Source organism: Setaria viridis, chromosome 9, assembly GCF_005286985.2.
Source record: "Setaria viridis chromosome 9, Setaria_viridis_v4.0, whole genome shotgun sequence".
In the NCBI taxonomy this organism is placed as follows: Eukaryota; Viridiplantae; Streptophyta; class Magnoliopsida; order Poales; family Poaceae; genus Setaria; species Setaria viridis.
This window is the reverse complement of record NC_048271.2, coordinates 35639208-35657904: the sequence shown is the minus strand read 5'-3', so window position 1 is coordinate 35657904 and position 18697 is coordinate 35639208. Positions and strand designations below refer to the sequence as shown.

At 45.9% G+C, this 18697-nt stretch overlaps 1 protein-coding gene and 1 long non-coding RNA gene across 4 annotated transcripts; both read left to right on the top strand.

Annotated features, from left to right (window-relative positions):
- The first annotated feature begins 621 nt into the window (after positions 1 to 621).
- On the top strand, positions 622 to 4730 carry LOC117839415 (uncharacterized). The gene is made up of 3 exons (XM_034719741.2): positions 622 to 1679; positions 3689 to 3947; positions 4040 to 4730. Exons 1-3 carry the CDS (start codon positions 739 to 741, stop codon positions 4211 to 4213), a joined length of 1374 nt encoding a protein of 457 aa, XP_034575632.1. The 5' UTR covers positions 622 to 738; the 3' UTR covers positions 4214 to 4730.
- Positions 4731 to 8514: 3784 nt separating this feature from the next.
- LOC117840297 (uncharacterized) lies at positions 8515 to 11360 on the top strand. 3 transcript variants are annotated; one of them, XR_004636985.2, is made up of 4 exons: positions 8515 to 9083; positions 9848 to 10212; positions 10322 to 10618; positions 10697 to 11360. It is a non-coding gene; the product is annotated as an uncharacterized lncRNA (long non-coding RNA). The 3 variants fall into 3 exon arrangements; XR_004636986.2 differs by having other exon boundaries at positions 8515 to 10212; positions 10697 to 10772; positions 10912 to 11360; XR_004636984.2 differs by having other exon boundaries at positions 8515 to 10212.
- The last annotated feature ends 7337 nt before the right edge of the window (positions 11361 to 18697 follow it).

Here is an 18697-nt window from a genome sequence, read left to right as displayed (position 1 = left end):
TACTTGCCATAAAAGGAGCACATCTTGTACTCTACACTATTAATTGGTTTGTAAGTTTGAAATTTGAACGTTCAATCTTTCCGTACGCCATGGTCAAGCAATCACTATGTAATTTTGCATGGAAATGTTTTATCACATCAGAATGATTTGCATGGCATTAACAGTACTAAAGCTTGATTTGCACAAATATTGCACAAATAAAAAAAAAGAGAAAAAAAGAAATAGGCCTGCCACTGGGGAGGGTATGGACAAACCCACTCTTGTTCATAATCCAAATATATATTATCCAATCCTTACCCTCTCCATTCTCACCCATATCCAATGGATAATTAATTTTGTACTAGATGCTATATATATATCCAATGGATAAATTGTAGCCTCTCCCTATCCTCCTCTTCCTGTTTCTAATGGGTATATAATTTTCTAATCATACCTTCTCCATTTGAGATATGTGTGCATTTGAGTACGAATAAATTATATACCCATCAGAAAATCGTACCACGTAAAAAGAAACAAGCGAGAAGAGAGGGTAGAAGGGGTAGAAGACCCGTAAAAATCGGTGCAGGAAAAGGGTGGAAGAAAAAGCGTAAGGCGGCCGCCCCCACCACACCACACCCTCCCTCCCTCTCCCTTCCCCGCCCATCTCCGCCTCGCCTCGCGCATCGGCCCATGTCTCTCTCCTCCGCCGGCCACCACCCCCTCCCGACGCGACCAACCCCGAACCCCACTTCCGATTAGATGCACCACCACCACCACCTCCCCACCGCCGCCGCCTCCGCGCCGGAGCCGGCGGCCGCGGCGACGGACACCCCGCCCCCGCCGGTCCCCGATCCCTCCTCCCTCCGCATCCACATCCCGTCGAGCCCGCACCACGCGCTGCCCTCCACCCCGCACAAGCGCCCCGTCGTCATGACCTCCTCATCCTCCTCGTCCACCCCCACCCGCCCATCGCCGTCGCCCTTCACCCCGCCGCGGAGACGCAAGGTCCCCGCGCCCGCGGCCCCGGCCGGGGCGGCCGCGGCCAGGCACCTCCTCCGCTGCCTGCACCTCCGCCTGCGCATCCTCCTCCTCATCTCGCTCCCCACCCTCTACTTCCTCTCCCCGACCCCCGCCATCCTCCCGCGCTCCCTACTCGCCGACTTCCTCTCCGCGGCGGCCTTCTCCTGCGCGCTCCTCCTCCTCCTCTGCCTCTCCCTGCCCCGCCTCCCATTCGCGCTGCCGCTGCCGCTGCCTCTCCGCCGCGCGCGCCGATCCCCGATCCTCTGGTCCATCGGCTCCTCGCCCTCCGCATCCGCGACCACCCCTACCACTGGCCATTTCGTCCAGGTGTACAGCAACGGCGACGTCTACGAGGGCCAGTTCCACCGCGGCCGCTGCACGGGTAGCGGCGTCTACTACTACTACATGAGCGGGAGGTACGAGGGGGACTGGGTCGACGGCAAGTACGACGGCTTTGGTGTCGAGACCTGGGCTAGGGGAAGCCGATACAGGGGCCAGTACCGGCAGGGGCTCAGGCATGGCTACGGCGTGTACAGGTTCTACACTGGGGATGTGTATGCCGGGGAGTGGTCCAATGGCCAGAGCCATGGGTATGGCGTGCACACCTGTGAGGACGGCAGCCGATACATCGGAGAGTTCAAGAGGGGCGTCAAGCATGGCCTTGGCCACTACCATTTCAGGTGTGGAATTGAACGTATATTTCCTATGCTTCTCAAAATTTTGTGATTGTGTGAAATCGAGTTAATGTGCAACTTACTGCTGTGCTACTTGCTAGTAAGTAGTAAATGATCAGTTTGCTACATAGATATACAGTTTTTTTATGAAATGTTTTGCTTATTTGAATTAGGCTGATGAGTTTGTTGGTGATAACATATGATTACTAAAGTAAGTTGTGTAATTTTTCATAGCTATTTTCAATGCTTTACTTCCTAGTCATTTAGCATTTGCACATTTTGTCACTTGTGGGAAGTGGAATGTGTGTATCCACCCTAGTGTTGTTGATACCATGATATAACCTATGGATTGTTATTAACGCTGTGATATTGGGCAGGCGTTATGCGCTAGTTCACTATCAACTCATCCGTGGATGGTTTTCCACCCAATTAGTTGATACATTAGTTGTGATAGTTTGTTGTTTCGTTGCTTTCTGTTGAATAGAATACTTACTTTGACTAAAGCAAAAGACTTTGATTAGATGGTTGTTTCCAAGGAGTTAAGAGACAAATGGTTACTGAGAAGCCAATTTGAGTTTTGCCATTTGCTGTTTGTGGTGATTCTGAAAACATATTGATAGTCTGCTATTACCTCTTTGTACTGATATCAATCCGCCAATTATTAATAGTATAGTTTGGAACGCAACTCTGGACCTTTTATATGCATGCACTATGTGCTTAGTTTCTCTGTAAGAGATAGTGAATCAACTAATAGAAATCTCCCCTTTCTTCAAGGAGGAGACAGCTCCCTGTTTTCGGCATCTCTTATGAAAGTGGTCTACTGGTCTCTGGTGGCACGTACCTCTTATGAAAGCTCATCGTTTGGTTAGATAGCTCGTTTGGTTATTTTGCGCCTCTGCTGTTCCTCTGAACTTTAAGTGTGCCATGTGGTTTATTATAATCATCCATTCTCTTTTATCAGAGTTAGTTCAACAAAGTTTCTGAACCCATGGAGTTAAGGCTTGGCAGCATCATTGTGCCCATTTTTTACAGCCTCTTGTCCATATTGCTCTCTCAATATAGAAATGCAGACATGTGTTTGAAATTTATATTAACTCGATATTCTATTATCATGTTGTCTGATTGGGTATGGGCTATATTAGCCATTGATGATTGCATCATGTCATGTTTGCATTTGGTCATATTTTGTTGGCATCTGTGGATTGTCTACATCTAAAGATGACAATTTTATATCTATTTTGAGACAGAGGGAGTAATATACCCTGCGTCTTCATTTAGAAGGCTGGTAAAATAATTGTATTTTCAGTTCGGCATCTATTGCAATGTAGTATATCACTCTCTCCAGCGATAAGATTGTTCATCTGTGGATTGTCTGAATCAACGGTTTGATTCAGCATGGTCTCCAGCAATATACTTTGACCATTAGTATCTCTTATGTTACATATTTCAAGAGAATTAGATGAACATCACATGAAAGTGCTTTCAAATATCTTAGGCTAAATGTCGTTCAACGATTGTGAAGTTTGAATCTCGAAATGTGTGCACGCCTTATGAAGAGAAATAGAGTAAATCATACATGATGTGTGTTAGTTATATTGTGTTGGACTGTTGGTACATCTTATCAATGCAACCAGCTTCTGCTTTTAAACTCATGACCCTGTCCCAACTTGCTTAGGACTAGCCTTTGCTATTGTTTATCTTCATTTACTTTTTCTTTGTCAGTTCTTCATACTTCGTTCTTTTCACTATGAATTCATCTTTTGCTTTGGTAAATTTATAGGGACAGCAGAAACTAAAGATATCATTTGTGTTTGTGCTCTATAACATTAATTAATTAAATGCAGGTAAAAATAAGAAACCTTGCATGGTAGGATTTGCAGTATGTTATCATCATGCCTTCATGCTTGTTTGGTCTGCTCCATTTGTATTTGTTATCTGTACCTATATGCTGTTGCATATAGGTAAAATCACAACTAATAGGAGCTTTGAACTAATGTTTTGTGAAATTCTGTTAGGAATGGTGATACCTATGCTGGAGAGTACTTTGCTGATAGGATGCATGGCTTTGGAGTCTACAGTTTTGCCAATGGACATAGATATGAGGGAGCATGGCATGAAGGCAGAAGACAGGGATTAGGCATGTATAGTTTCAGGAATGGAGAGACGCAAGCTGGGCACTGGCAAAATGGAGTTCTTGATACTTTAAGCACCCAGAACTTTATCCCTGGATCTCCTATTGCTGTGAACCATTCCAAGGTCCTCAATGCAGTGCAGGTACTGTACTTGACAATCACCTTAGTTGTCAGACTCTCATGATGTATGGTATAACTGTATTTGCTAATTCCTGATCATGTTGCACTAAGCAGGAAGCGAGAAGAGCTGCAGAGAAGGCCTATGACATCCCGAGAGTAGATGATAAGGTGAATAGGGCCGTTGCAGCAGCTAATAAAGCAGCCAATGCAGCCAGGGTGGCTGCCGTGAAGGCTGCACAAAAGCGCATCCCCAATAATGGTGACGATCTACCACTGTCAGTAGTGTGAGAATGAAGCCAACATAAGGTTGGCATGGAGCTGCTTCGCGATGCCATCGCTTCACCAATGGCCTGACAAAACCTTCGGCTTCCCAGTAGGGGAAGCCACTGCTCCGCCATCGGGCCATGGCGACACCTGAGTGACTGCCCGCTGCGATCAAGCTTTGGGAGCAGGCCAAGTTTGCCGCCACCCCTTACATACATCTTTGTGGTGTCTTTTGCGACGTAGCAGAACTCCTGCTCGGAGAACTTTCCATTGTCGAAGGCAACTGGTTGAGGTCAGTAGTAGGTTCCTCCTGCTTTTTTCTTCAGTGTAATACTCACCCTATGTTAGAGCTATGATGTACACCCCAAAATCAGGAGACAAAACATGTTTCTTGTCTCTCTTCAAGCATGTACAGAACCAACATGTTTCGCGGTTGCTGGCCGTGCTGGTTGGGGAAACCTCACGTGCCGCCCGCCACTGTTTGTACGTTGTACCAGAACGCTTAAAGATATCATGATCATGAGTGCCTTCTGTCGTTTTAGTGGTTGATGTGTTGTAAATTGGAAGTATTTGGTTGTTTACTAAGTTAAGCTGCGATAAAGTTTCTTGGGCAAATCATCGATCGGCAGCGGGCGGGGGAGAAAAGGCGCCACAGCGCAGACATTAATAATATAGAAAACACTAAGTATGCATGTACGACGTGTGTAGCCATGTATACAGGTATGCGATGAAAATTTTGGATTTCATGATAAGCACATAGTTTAAATTAAGGGTTCAATCAAACATATATTAAATACAAACACAGAGAAATGCGATGTAAAGTAAAAAAATAAATACGAAGGAAAAGTGTATAGAGTAATTGCTAACTAAAATATCTAGAGAGATAGTAATTTCGATTGTTAATTATGTGCCTTTTTTCCTTTTTAATACTTATAGCTTTCAAAATTAATAGCCCACGCGAGAGCACAGAACGCTAATGAATGGGAAGAGGAAAAAGAAATCCTATGTGCCCAATTTTTTTCTTTTTTAATACTTATAACTTTCAAAATTAATAGCCCATGCGAGAGCACACGATGCTTATGAATGGGAAGAGGAAAAGGAAATCCTACGAGTTGGATTAATTCTCTTCTATCCTAAAATATAGCTAAGTTTAGGGTTTAAAATTTATCATACAATTTTTTTATTTACTATACTGCCATCATTCCAGATTATAGCAATGTTTAGCCTTTTTCAATAGATTAAGGAGAATATTAAAATATTTAATTGCGTACCCTTTATTAAACCGTACTTGATGCGTCGCACTTATGACTGTTTTTACATGCATCTATGCTACTAAAAATATATAGAGACGTGGCTAGCTAGATACATATAGTCTTGCAATTGCAACGTATAGTATAGGCCCATCTTCCTGTGTTTCATTTTGCTCCTTTTTTTCGCGAAAGTGTTTCATTTTTCTGTCTCCTGTCTTCTCTACCTTGTTGCTCTCCAAAGACTTACGCGTCGCACTCGGTCTCAAGCCGTGCATTATCTCCTTTAATTAATTTGCCTCGCCTTCCTCGCTGCCCTGTAATGGCTTTGGAAAGCCACTAATTTCTGCCCCCCTCACACTGTTTGTTCTTCGCCTTTGGCAGTAATTTAGTCATGTAGACACATGAAAAGAAGCATCTCACCACTAAATTTACAACAGAAAACTAGAAGCGTGCCTAGGTTAGGGGCTAGGTTAGGGGGTGTTTGATACTGGTCGCTAAACTTTAACAGTGTCATATCGGATGTTCGGATGCTATTAGGGGGACTAAACATGAGTTAATTATAAAACTAATTGCAGAACCCCTGTGCTAATTCGCGAGATGAATCTATTAAGCCTAATTAATCCATAATTAGCAAATGGTTATTGTAGCACCACATTGTCAAATCATGGACTAATCAGGCTTAATAGATTTGTCCCGCGAATTAGACTCCATATGTGCAATTAATTTTGTAATTAGCATCTGTTTAATACTCCTAATTAGCATCCAAACATCCGATGTGATAGGTGCTAAACTTTAGCAGGGGTATCCACGTGGGGTCTTAGATAAGTTCTCAGCCTCCTAACTCAATGAATATTAGATGATTTTAGTTAAACGTTTTTAGAACTTTGAAAACACAAAATTACATCATTTTGTCATTCTTTTTTTGATGCACTGATTTTTCTTGGCTCAAAGCATCCTCCCCCAACCAGATAACTGCCCTTCCAAATGTGTGAGCAACACTAAGTACGTGCTAGCTAGGAAAGCAACTAATCTCTATTATCTAGAATAAGCGCACTTACCTTCCAAGATGATGAAGCCTCTGCCGGTAGCGGTGGTAAATGCCAACCGTGTACCCCAAGCATCCAGCGATGGCCATCACGGTTAGCCAGATGAGACAGACGAAGCCAGGATCACCAGACAGATGGCCAACTATGCCTGTTACCGGGCCGAAAACCATCATCGCACCAGCAGATAACAACGTGGTCAAGCAATCGCCCAACAGGAGTGCAGAATGCAGCAGCCAGACGTGAATAAGGCACACGCTCGTCACAAGAGAGAACTCGACGATGGCAGCTGCTGCGTCGCCTTGGGCGTAGGTGAAGGCAACCCAGAGCACACGCATGGCGCACAACAGCGATAGGATGGACAGGGAGACGATAGGTCGGTGGGGGTGTCCTCGGCTTATTCCTGGGGTCGCCAAAGATTATTTCATTGCCAGCAGGGGCGGATTCAAAACGGAGCTGCACCCCGGGCTAAGTTGCTGAATCAGCACCAAAACAGTCTAATCTTGCCTCATAAACCTCCTTTTGTTAGGCTAAATACCACATATGTTAAAGGGACTACATGGGCTCGCCCCGGGCAGCCCGGGCCCTAGATCCGCCCCTGATTGCCAGCAGCGTCGTCGCTTCCACTGCGCTGACGGTGCTATGCAATAGCGTATCAAGACCCCCTGTTCCGGGGGTCCTGCGGGACCAACCGCGCGGGCCACGTCGCCCTTTTTTTCGCGGCCGCTGGATCGCGGCGATCGTGTGGTTCGGGAGGCTGCCACATGCGCACACAATTTTGCAAAAAAACCCTTCACCTTTTCTATAATAGTACATAGATCCACCCAGGTCCTTGTCCTACGGTAAACACGTTCGATTTCTTTGCGCCACGCCCCATGGATTCTAAAATATTTCAGCACCAAGAAGAGAAAATTCCGATTTCGCGTCGCTTTGCAAAAAACCGCCCGTTGTAACATTTGCAAGGAACCCCCGCCGCTCAATGCCTGCGCCGCGTCGTCGTTCCTAACCTGCCGCCCCACTCCCATTCTCGTTCGCTCTCTCTCTCTCCCCCCCCCCTCCCTCTTCTGAACGGCCGCCTCCCTCCGATGCCGCGCTGCCCGTCGTCACTGCCGCTCTCCTATCCTTCCCCGCGCCGCCGGCAGCTCCAGCGACTGGCACCCTCTCCCTCTCGTCCTTCCTCCTGCCCCTCTGGGTCGTCTTGCCCCGCGACCCGACCCCGGCCAAACTCTAGACATCGGATAGCTCCCATTCCTCCCTTTCCCTTCCTCTCCGACTTTTTTGTTTTTAGCCCTTTTTGCGAAAGATTCTCACAAATAGGTCCTTGGCGGAACCAATTCTAAAAATGGACCCTTAGCTTGGCGCCATCCACGCTGACGCCAAGCTACAACGTCTCGGCGCCAGCCATCCTGGCGCCAAGGTCTATACATAGCTGCTGACGCGGATGCCGACATGGCGGGGGCTTGGCGTCATCCATGATGGCGCCAAGCTTGGCGCCGTAGATCTTGGCGCCGAGCTATCTACCCCGTGCCTCTACGCGTTTCGAACTAAACAAGTATAATTATTCCGAAAAGTATGCAACAAATTAAGCTATGGTTCAACTGGTTAGGAAGTGGGCTTCTTATCCTGGAGATCTGAGTTCAAACCCCACTATTGAACTCAAGTCTTCAAGATAAGAAGCCCACCTCCTAACCAGTTGAACCACAACTTAGTTTGTTGCATACTTCTCGGAATAATTATACTTGTTTAGTTCGAAACGCGTAGAGGCACGGGGTAGATAGCTCGGCGCCAAGCTTGGAGCCAAGATCCATGGCGCCAAGGCTTGGCGCCATCATGGATAGCGCCAAGCCCCCGCCATGTCGGCATCCGCGTCAGCAGCTAGCTATGTATAGACCTTGGCGTCAGGATGGCTGGCGCCGAGACGTTGTAGCCACGCCGATAGCGCCAAGCTAAGGGTCCATTTTGGAATTGGTTCCGCCAGGGACCTATTTATGAGAATCTTTTCGCAGCTAAAAAACAAAAAAAAAAAGTCGGCCTTCCTCTCTCTTCTTTCCTTCGCCCAACGTCCGCTCCAAGCGCCGCCGCCGCCGCTCAAGCCTTACGGCGCCACCGCCACTCTCCCGTCCTTCCTCCCCTGCTCGTTGTTCCGGAAACCCCCTACACCCTTGTGCCGCACCACGTGCCCGACCCCGAGCCGCCCCCTCCCTTTCCTCTTTCTCCCTCCCCGGACCCCGGCGGCCGCCACGGCTGCCCCCCGTCTTCCATTCGTCCTCCCTCCCTCCTGCTTTCCATCTCCCCACTGCTCAACCCTGCGAACGTCCTCGCTGCCTATGCTTCCTCACGACCCAGCCCTGCCGAACCCTAGACGCCGGCATACACGCATTCCACCAGCAGTGGCCACTTGCGTCGGCCAGCCCCGGCATCAACGATCATCCTGCGTGCTGACGCACCTCGCACCGCCACCGCTGCTGAGATCCTCACTATCTTCAGCAGGTGCCTCCCCATCGCCATTAATGAGTGGGAGCTGCACAACCTGCTGCTGGTTCCCGACCTCTTGGGATTCGAGGCCTTTTCGCCTCCGTGCACCAGGCCGTCACCACCAAGGTTAGCTTCTGTTTGCTTCTCTCCATGGCAAGTGACGCTTGGATGGGTGAGATTTGACCCTGGTTATCATTAATCTGCATTATTTGGGTGTTCGATGCGGAGAGCAAGCAGTACTGCAAACCAACATGGCCTAGAATTCGTTTTGAGAGGTGGGGTTCGTCTACCAAAATTGTGCACACGTTATACATAGTAGTTCTACATTATTTAAGGAAAGTTTGGAACTAACAGATTAGTGTTGCAATGTTGAGCTTCTATTTGGTTCAAAATTCTATTGGTAGATACTTGTGATGTGGGTAAATTGAGGCTGATAAATAAAGTTTGCAGGCTTTAGTGAACATTGTTGGCCATCAATGGATGATGTGGTGGGTGTGAGAGTAAGTGTGGGCTATAGTTTAGGCATCAAAAAATTTGTGGAAGTTAATACTTCTTCAGTGACACATCAAACTTGATAGGAAACCCCGTTGTTTAGGTCACACAGGGTCTGTATCCTGGATCTACTACTTGAGGAAGGCTTTGTCATTTTTTATTTGTTAAACATACTGGTCTAACAAACTTTCCACGCCTTGATAACTGTTGGAATTTTAGTGTGGGCACTGATGTTCCTGTTCTTTTGTTAAGCTTCTACGGATAGAAAGGTTTGAACTATACTTGACAACCTTAGTATTGAAGTTTTTTTTTCCTGCTACCTGTCATATGGCAGGCCTCAACTTCGCTTTTCAGACATGGAAACAAACTGACATTTGCCCCATGTACCATGTTCATAGGCAGGACTCTGCTTGTCTATGCAATGGATAATCCAGATGAAGGATAAATAGATTGCGGTAATTTCAGAGAAGTTGAGTTCTCATCTTGTTTTATTTAATTTGGTAGAAAAGGAAGTTCCAGCAGTGAAACAAGTACTAGGTGATGTGCATTGTCTGGTTGGTGAGAAGGAAAGTGTAGATACGATTATGATCACACCTGGCACTTGCATTCTCCCATCATCTGGCAACTTCATTTTGATTATTATATTTCCATGCTTCTCTGATGTGTATTCTTTATGCATTATTGTCCCTTTCACTGTTATTTCAGTTTGTGACTTGGAAGGATAAGGTCCAAAGGGTTACTGTGATTCAGAAAGATTTTGTAGGTGTGTCAGCTTCTTGTAGTCTTGCATGATCAGTTTGTGATTTTCATATGTATTAGTGGATCATTTTCATCTTCTATTTTTCACTAAGTCTCACGTTTTATTTATGCAGAGAAACTTAATTTCTTGGAAAGTAAAATCAGTGCTTACCGGTTTGAACTCCGAAATATGGCAAGGATCATATATGAGTTGAAAGATCGCCTTGAGGTTGAGAAGCGTAACAACAGTTTTTATTCCCCAACTGGATGAAATATCCGTTAACTAAGTTAAAATAAATTGCATATATTTGATCTCCAGTTTCTATCAAAATCATGACATTTGTTGTTTTGTGCCTTAATGATGTTACCTGAAGTCTGAAGAAAGCTTTGCTGTTGAAGGGTGAAATTATTGAGATATTAACTTCAGAAAAGTAGGTAACTCTGTTACAAATATTGCAATTTCCAGTTGCCACAAAGATCCAAATTGATTGTGCATGTTATTTACGTAGGCAATGCATGGGGCTTCACAGCATCGAGGTTGCTTTACAGAAATTTCAAGATTTATGAAGTAGCATTGGGCATGAGGTATGGTGCAGATGTTAGATAAACTTGAATACAATTTTTGTTGTTCATATATTGATTCTGCAGTATGTTTTTATTTCTTCGATGTACATCATGCCCATGGCTAATGTTGTTTGTTCTCGATCTCCTGATCGCACTCAAGGGAACTATTTTGGGAAGTCTGTACATAGTGTGAATAATGAGCAACCTGAAAGGTGAGTGTTTCATTAAACATTCAGCTCTCGTGGTAATAAATTTGATTTTTTTTTGTTATGTAACAATCAGTATATGCTACTTGGTGAGGCCATTAGCATTCCAGGCACACAATCTGGTCTAGCCAACAGATTCTGTGAATCCGGATCCTGACTCGGAGAACCAGTCCAGACCCTGCAATTTGGATCCCTTCGCAGCATGAGTTGGATACACAAAGTTGCACATTCTAGTGGCCAATAGTCGCAGCACATTTGTCCTGTACTCATAGTTGATCATCCTTATATTTTGTGAGCTGATCATCCCGTGACCGTTTAGGTAGCCACTAAAGAGAGATGCCATGTAATTTGAGATGCTTTGTACACGTTTTGGATTCTATTAACTTGCTGTGTTAAGTGTTAACGGTATTGTTTTACATTGTAGTTCGTTGAACATCAATCTTTTTAATGAAAGTTTTACATAACTGGTCAGAAGATTGGCGCGCCTCCGGCGCGCCGCAGACTCTAGTCCTAGTAAATTGGCGGTGTGCACGGTGGTGAAGTAGAGGCTACCATCCCGGAGAACGGCGTTACGGCGTAGTTCACGAGGAAGGCCAGCAGCGTGGTGTAGAAGACCCGTTTGAAGAGATCAGCCACACCCATGGCATGGGACAGTGAGATGATCCAAAAGTGCAGGTAGGAACACATGAGAGATCCCGGAAACAGTCAGCCATGGCTGGTCGGTGCAGCTCCAAAAAGCCAGAACAGCGTGAGCACGAGGAACGGCACCAGGAGGTGGCAGCACAGGCGTCTGGCTGTGCTGCACGGAGGAGGATCGATGACTGAACGCCGCGTTCCATCACCGATGTCGTTGGAGCGGCTGCCAACCTCGACTTCTGCGGCGGCGGTGCAGAAACGCTGATCAGCAGCCATCGGTGTAGGCTCGATGTTGGAGTAGTGACTAGTCAGGCGGAAACGGCGAGGTATCTGCGGAATCAATGTACGCAGCTAGGTTTCGGTTTGATACGCTGCGTACCCGGCGTCTCTCCCTCTTCTTTTTGTTGCGAAGGTTGCCTGATCTCGATCCTATTTCGTTTTCTCGAGTCGTTGAGTACGTTCCGGTTTCGGTTTCCGGCCTAGCACAAGTAGTCTCTATTTCGGGGGCTATTATAATTTATATGCATAACGTCACCAACGTTGTTAAGTGCTTTTTGCCGATTTTTCTTTGCCAGCATCTTTCACCAATCCTATCTACGTCGGTCCAATTTTTTCAATCAAACTAGGCACCTTTGATATTGTGCCACACTCGAGAATTCACCTTTCTACTATGCACTCCATTTTCACTACTACGAAACAGGTTGGTTGAAACGTCATTTGCAAGAGTTGGTAACATATACGTTCCTATAAAACTATTTTCAGGATGGGGTCATGACGTCACCCGCATATAGAAATTGGTTTCTAGGCACATGCGACGCTATGACCCGCCCCTAAAAATCAATTTCCAAAATAAAAAAATCAAAAACAGAAAAATAAAAATAAAAAGTTATCCCATCCAACTAGCTACCACGGACAACCCCTAATGCTATTGATATGGTGGTAAAATTTTTGGACGAAATCTGCACACTTGCGATTTACCGGGTTAATTTGAACCGCTTACCTTAGGCCTCGTGCTTACCCTCCTCTCCAGCACACCATGATCACTTGTAATTCTATGAGGTACGCCATTCTTTTATACTAACTCTAAAAATGATTTCTAGAAGTGGATGATGCCATGACCCACCCTTAAAAATCATTTCTAAGACCGGATGACGCACACTCACACAAGATATATTTCACATATCTCAAGTATTTTTTTCAAATGGTCAAAATATCATAATCGCAATACATATGTTCAAATTGCATTCACTTTCACATATATTACATTCATACTATAGAGTACAACACATATACTACAGAGTACAACACTTCAATCGTGGGTATCTTAGATCTGCACGTATAATATGGTAAATAGTATATATAGTGTATATATAAATACACTATCTCATATCCATAGTCATAGTCGTGTAGGGTACAACTAATGCCTAAATGATCTTGTGATCCTAAACCACCTTAAATGAAAAATGCATGAACTATAACATTTTAGATCTTATTTACCACTACAACTTTGATATAGAGTTGCTCTACATCCGAGGTTGTTTGAAAAATTCAAAAAATTTAGATTTCAAAATTAGGTAATTTATATTTGATTTTTGAACTATTAAATGATCTTAAATGAAAAAGTTACCAACCGCAAAGTTTTATGCCTCATCGAGCTCTACAATTTTGATATAAAATATGTCCTCATCCGAGATCATATGAAAGGTTATGAATTTATTGCGTGGGACCATTTCTAGGAGTCGGCAATGCCATCACCCGCTTCTAGAAATCATTTTTTGGTTCCAGGGCGGACAATGGTGTGACCCGTCCCTAAAAATGATCTTTTTAGAGGCGGGTCACCCCATCGTTCGCCCTTGGAAATAACCTTATTTCAAGGGGCGGCTCACCCCATGGCCCGGTCCTGCAAATTCTTCTCTAAAAGTGGGTCGGAACCTACAATAACCCGCTCCTTTTGTAGGAGCGGGTGACCTTTTGGACATCCTTAGAAAAAAAATTAGGATGCGCTTACAATTTTTTTATAGTGTTTCTTCGTCTTGCTGTCAACCGAGCCAAGCCCTAGCGCTTGCGGTGTGCAGTGGTGGCCACCAGCCATTTTGGCCCCCCGCCCCGTCACCTTTCAATGGGAGTTTAATTCATACGGTTTCCAACATGCTAGAAACAATGAGCAGCAGTTTCATCCCGATGAAACTCCTCCCATCTTTCTCATGAATTTTCTACCCCATCACCACTTTAGCTTATGTGACATCTCATTTAATTAGGGTGAAATCCCTATAAAACTCCCATTGGGATGGCCTAAGTAGAACTCAGTTCCCTACTATTATCTCAATCAAAATTATTATTACTATTCAATTTGTGTGTAGCTATGAAAGCAGCTTGTGTATATTTTTACAACCATTTCAAAAATGTGTTAAGAGAGAGTGTCCATTCTATAACTTCATTTTTTCAACTCATTAGGAATAAAATACATAACACAATTTTAAAAATCAATAAAATACAGATAAAAGCTACACATAGTTCTTTCTTTGCTTGCAGATGATTATATACTATTGATTTGGAATCTCATGAGTTAACTTTAATTCATTTTGACATGTTGTACACTTCTCATATGAATGAATCATATTCTTTTATTGTCTGTAGCATTACACAAACACGATCCTAATCTAGGGACTGATTATGTCGTTTGTTGACTTTGCTACGTCAAAACCACGCGAAACCGGTGCTAGGATTTCAAAACCGTGTCGAACAAGCTCCCGGCATGCAGGAATTAGAGAAAATCGTCAAGTGTTCATGCGTGGATTAGATCTAAAATCGGAGAAAATTGAAATCAACAGCACAGAACCAACCCCTCAGGAAGAAAAACCATGTGTGGGCCATGGTAGACCTGCTTTCGCCCTCGCCCCCTCCCCCAGCCCTCGTGTGGGTGGCCCTCCGATATCATCCTTGTCGTCGTCGCAGGCAGGCGACCTCCTCGGCTCGTTGTTCGTTCTCGGCGCCACAGCGCACTGCTCGTTGGCCCCACGGCGCCGATGCTGGAGGGCTGCAGCGCGGGGTTGTTTGACCTTAGCCTCGGGTTGCCCGTGCCAGGCGGGCCCGTGGCCAGCGCCGGCGATGCGGGCGTGCAGACGCAGGGCCTCTGGCTTAGGGGAGGCGGCGGCGGCCATGCTAGCGGGGCGTCGTTGGGGCTGTTCTGGCTTGTCGGGCTACTGGACAACAATAGCATGGACACGTGAAAGATGCTCCCATGGCGCAGTCCTTCGCTGGCACCCCTACAACGTCAGCTAGGTTGCAAGGTCGCTCCTTTCTCCACCACCGCACCCCTACAGGCTCCTCTCCCTTCCATCCCTCCACCTCGCCCTCTCCTCCCCAGGTCGCGCTCCTCCACTACAACATAAACCTCAAGTAGAGACACTTTTATATAGATATTTTATGATTGGTCCTTATGAATATGTCTTAACATATTATCAAGACAATTTTTATAGCACTTTAGAGAGTGTCATATATCTTGAGACACTATTTGAGGCATTTTCAACCATAGGGATATTTTTTAAGTCATTTTTAAAATGCCAATATAGAATATTAGGGATAAATTTTAGACACATAAAAAATTGACCTTACCCCATAGAGACATAGTTTGAGATATTCACTATAATATCTTGAGACACTATTTAAACTATTGAGGCATACTCATAAGAATTATACGAAGTAAATATGGAACAATTGGTGTGAGGTTGAGTTAGCTAGTAGGTGGAGTATTGTATGAGGTCGTGAGTTTAAAGATCCATCACTCCAAAATTAACATATTTTTGCAATATATTTCTAGTTCATGTAGGGGATAGAGACATAATATTGTGCCAATACAAGTTGTCTTAGAAAATATAGGGACGCTTATAAAAATGTCTCTTTGTTCAAAGAGTATCTGTAGTGTCACCTCTATGACATATTGAAAAATGACTCTATTCCTCTATAGGGATAGCATAAAATATCTCTACAAGACAAAAATAGTGTCTCTACATGTAAAGCTCTTTTGTAGTGCTTCTCACCCCACCACAACCAAGTTGCGCTCCGATCTCTCCTATGTCACATTTTCTCGCCGGCGTAGGCTCCTCAGCAAGCCTGTCTGCTTTCCCTTAGGTCTGCTTTCCCTTAGGTCGCTTGGTCGCTTCTTGGTCGCTCCATGGTTGTTTTTTGGTCGTCGTGATGGCGACCCTTTCTACTATACCCCTGTGGATGTTCCTCATCGTTGTCACTGTGGATACTCACTGCCATCCCGTCGCTTTGGCTATCATCCAAGCCTCGGCGGTCTGCTATGCGAAGTTGGTTTTGGGGGTCTTTGGCGAAAGCCTGGTCGGGCATTCGCCGGGGTCGACAACAGTTGCGTCTTTGGACGTAGCTCACCTCGCTGGGGGCGTTGTCGAAGACCATGAACTTGAAGGTGAACTTAAACACATGATTTATACAGGTTCGAGCAGCTTATGTCGCGTGATACCCTACATCCTGTGTGTTGGTTGATTGTATTAATTGATGATCCTGAGCTTTGTTGGTCTAAGCTCAAGCTACCGATCTAGGTACCCCTGGCCCCCTTTATATACTCAGGGGGTAGGATTACTAGTTGGTTATAAGGAGGAGTCCTAGTAGGATTACATGGTACGAGTCCTAGTAGGATTACAAAGGAATTCTAGTAGGAGTCCATCTTCTTCCTTCCTTACGGATATTGGGGATCTATCCCCGATAAGTCCCCGAGCACTTCATAGTCGAATGCAGCGGTCCTCAAGTAATTTGCAAATTCTCGCCGAGTAGTTTTGGTGCTCTTCGAGTACTTTGTCTAGCTGAATCTTCAAAATTACTCAAAGCTGCATGAGGCTATGGTGTGCTCAAGCCCTTGATTGTCTTGATTTTGTAATTTTCATCTTAGGAACGTGATATGGAGCTGCGACGAAAGTCGCACTCCATATGGAGCAGCTTCCAAGCCTTAGGTTGAATCGAAGAATCAGGCTGAGGGTCAATAAAATGTTGAATCTTCTTCTTTCATCTTGAGAAAATCTTAGGTGTAGCTTATCAGCCCCCGAGCCTTGGAATGATTAATTAATCAATCCAAGGGTCTTTAGTCTTCACACAAGTCATCATCCGAGTAGTTTTGCGGCGTCCAGCCCCCAAGCTTATGCGCCAGGTGAGCCGTAGGAGCCACGTCGAGTAGTTATTAGCGCTTAGCCCCCGAGTTTGAGAGCTAGCGCAACTACTGGAGATATTTCGAGTAATAATTGGTGCTTTAGCCCCCGAGTTTGAGAGCTAGCAAAGCCAGTATAGGTACGCTGAGCGTCCTGGAGAGTCATCGCCGAAGCTTGACTTGGAAAAAGAAATGCATACATTACGTAACATTTTTGTAGAATTTGGCACTACTAAAATTTTATTTAGTGATAAATGTAATTTTAATGTTGTGTGTCACGCTCTTGTTTTGTCCATATTTCTCCCGAGTAGTTAGCCTGTTACGTTTAGGCTTTCAGTCCCTGTTTTAGCCATTGCCATTGCATGTGCGAGATCTTTGTGTCCCATGTATGCGTACTGGCTCTGCTGTTTGCACGATTGAGATCTTTATGTCTCATGTATGCATGCTAGCGTTTAGGCCAGAAGACCGCCTAAGGCGTGTTCTGCTCAAGGAGATTATCAATGACTAAGAGAAGACATAAGTAGTCAGCATTGCGATAAAAAAGAGAGCGTGATTGCGCTTAAAGTAGTTATTGGGGCTTGTCTGCCTTTTGGCGAGAAGAGTGTGTGTTGTGCGCATGGGATTTGTGCCTCCTTAGAGTGTAGCCGTTGTGAGCCTCCAGTATTCAGTGCATCAAATCTGTGACTATTGCCTCCAAAATTCAATGTACCAAACTCGTGGCTGTGCCTCCAAAACTCAGTGCACCAAAATATATTTTTACAATCAATTAAGATAATCAGGGGCACACTAGACATTTAACATCTTCCGGCATTAAGAAAAAATAGGGTGGAGCCGGTTTGCCAAATATTTTTCAAAATGACTTTAGCTCCACTAGAGAAGTCAAAGCCGGTGCTATTTTAGGAGAAGTCGAAGCCTTGCCAAACGAGTCCTTAGACTCCTGGAGATGCTCTAAGAGAGAAGCGAACTATATGGTTCAAGCAAATTGATTAAGGGGGTGTTTGGTTCCCACCTCCTAAAATTTTCTTCTAAAAAGTGACTAAAAGGGGACTAAAGAGCCAAACACTATGACTAAAGGGGGACTAAAAACTTTACGAGGCCCAAAACTCTTTAGTCCCCTCACCCCCTCCTAAAAGCGACTAAAATTGGTTGTGGACGCCCCCTGCCCCCGCACCCGCGTCCCGACCGCTCGCACCCTCGCTGCCAGACCCGTCCACCCCAACCCTGCCGCCGCTAGATCTGTCCTCCATGCCGGTGGCCGCGCCCAACCACCGCCGCCCGCACCCTCCCCCGCCGGTCCGCCGCCCCCATGATGAATCCGCCCGATTTCTCCTCTGTGCCCCCTCCGACGGCCAGCCGCGCCGCTATCCCCTGCCTCCCTCCGCCGGCGGGCGCACGCTGTCCTCCCCTGCCTTCCTCCATTGGCGCCCTCATCTCCCTCACCCCCTCCTCCGGCAGGCGCACTTCATCCTCCCCCACCTCCCTTCGCCGACGGGCCGCCCCTCTCCTCCCTCCCTCCACCGGCGAGGGCGCGCGTCGTGCTCCTCTACCTCCCTCCACCAGGGGGCCGCCCATCCTCCCTGCCTCCCTCCTCCGATGGGCCACGCCGCCCCTCTCCTACCTCCCTCCACTGGCACGGAGGAGGACGGGGAGCTAGAGCACGACAGGGAGGAGCTTCGGGGCAGGAAGCTTGAGCACGGCAAGAAGGAGCTCCGTGGCGCGGCTCCATCTCTTCAAGCCATGCACCACTCTTCTCCTATCCATGAGTGGGGCAAGAGCTCCTCGCTGGAGATGAGCGGCCCCTCCTTACTTCCTTCATCGGTGAGCTGCGCTTGGGCACCGTGGAAGAATGTGTGGATAGTAGCAAAGAAGCACTAGGGGCAACTGGGGAGGGCAACATAGTCCTTTTATCATATTATTTATTGTCTTTAGTCATTTTTAAT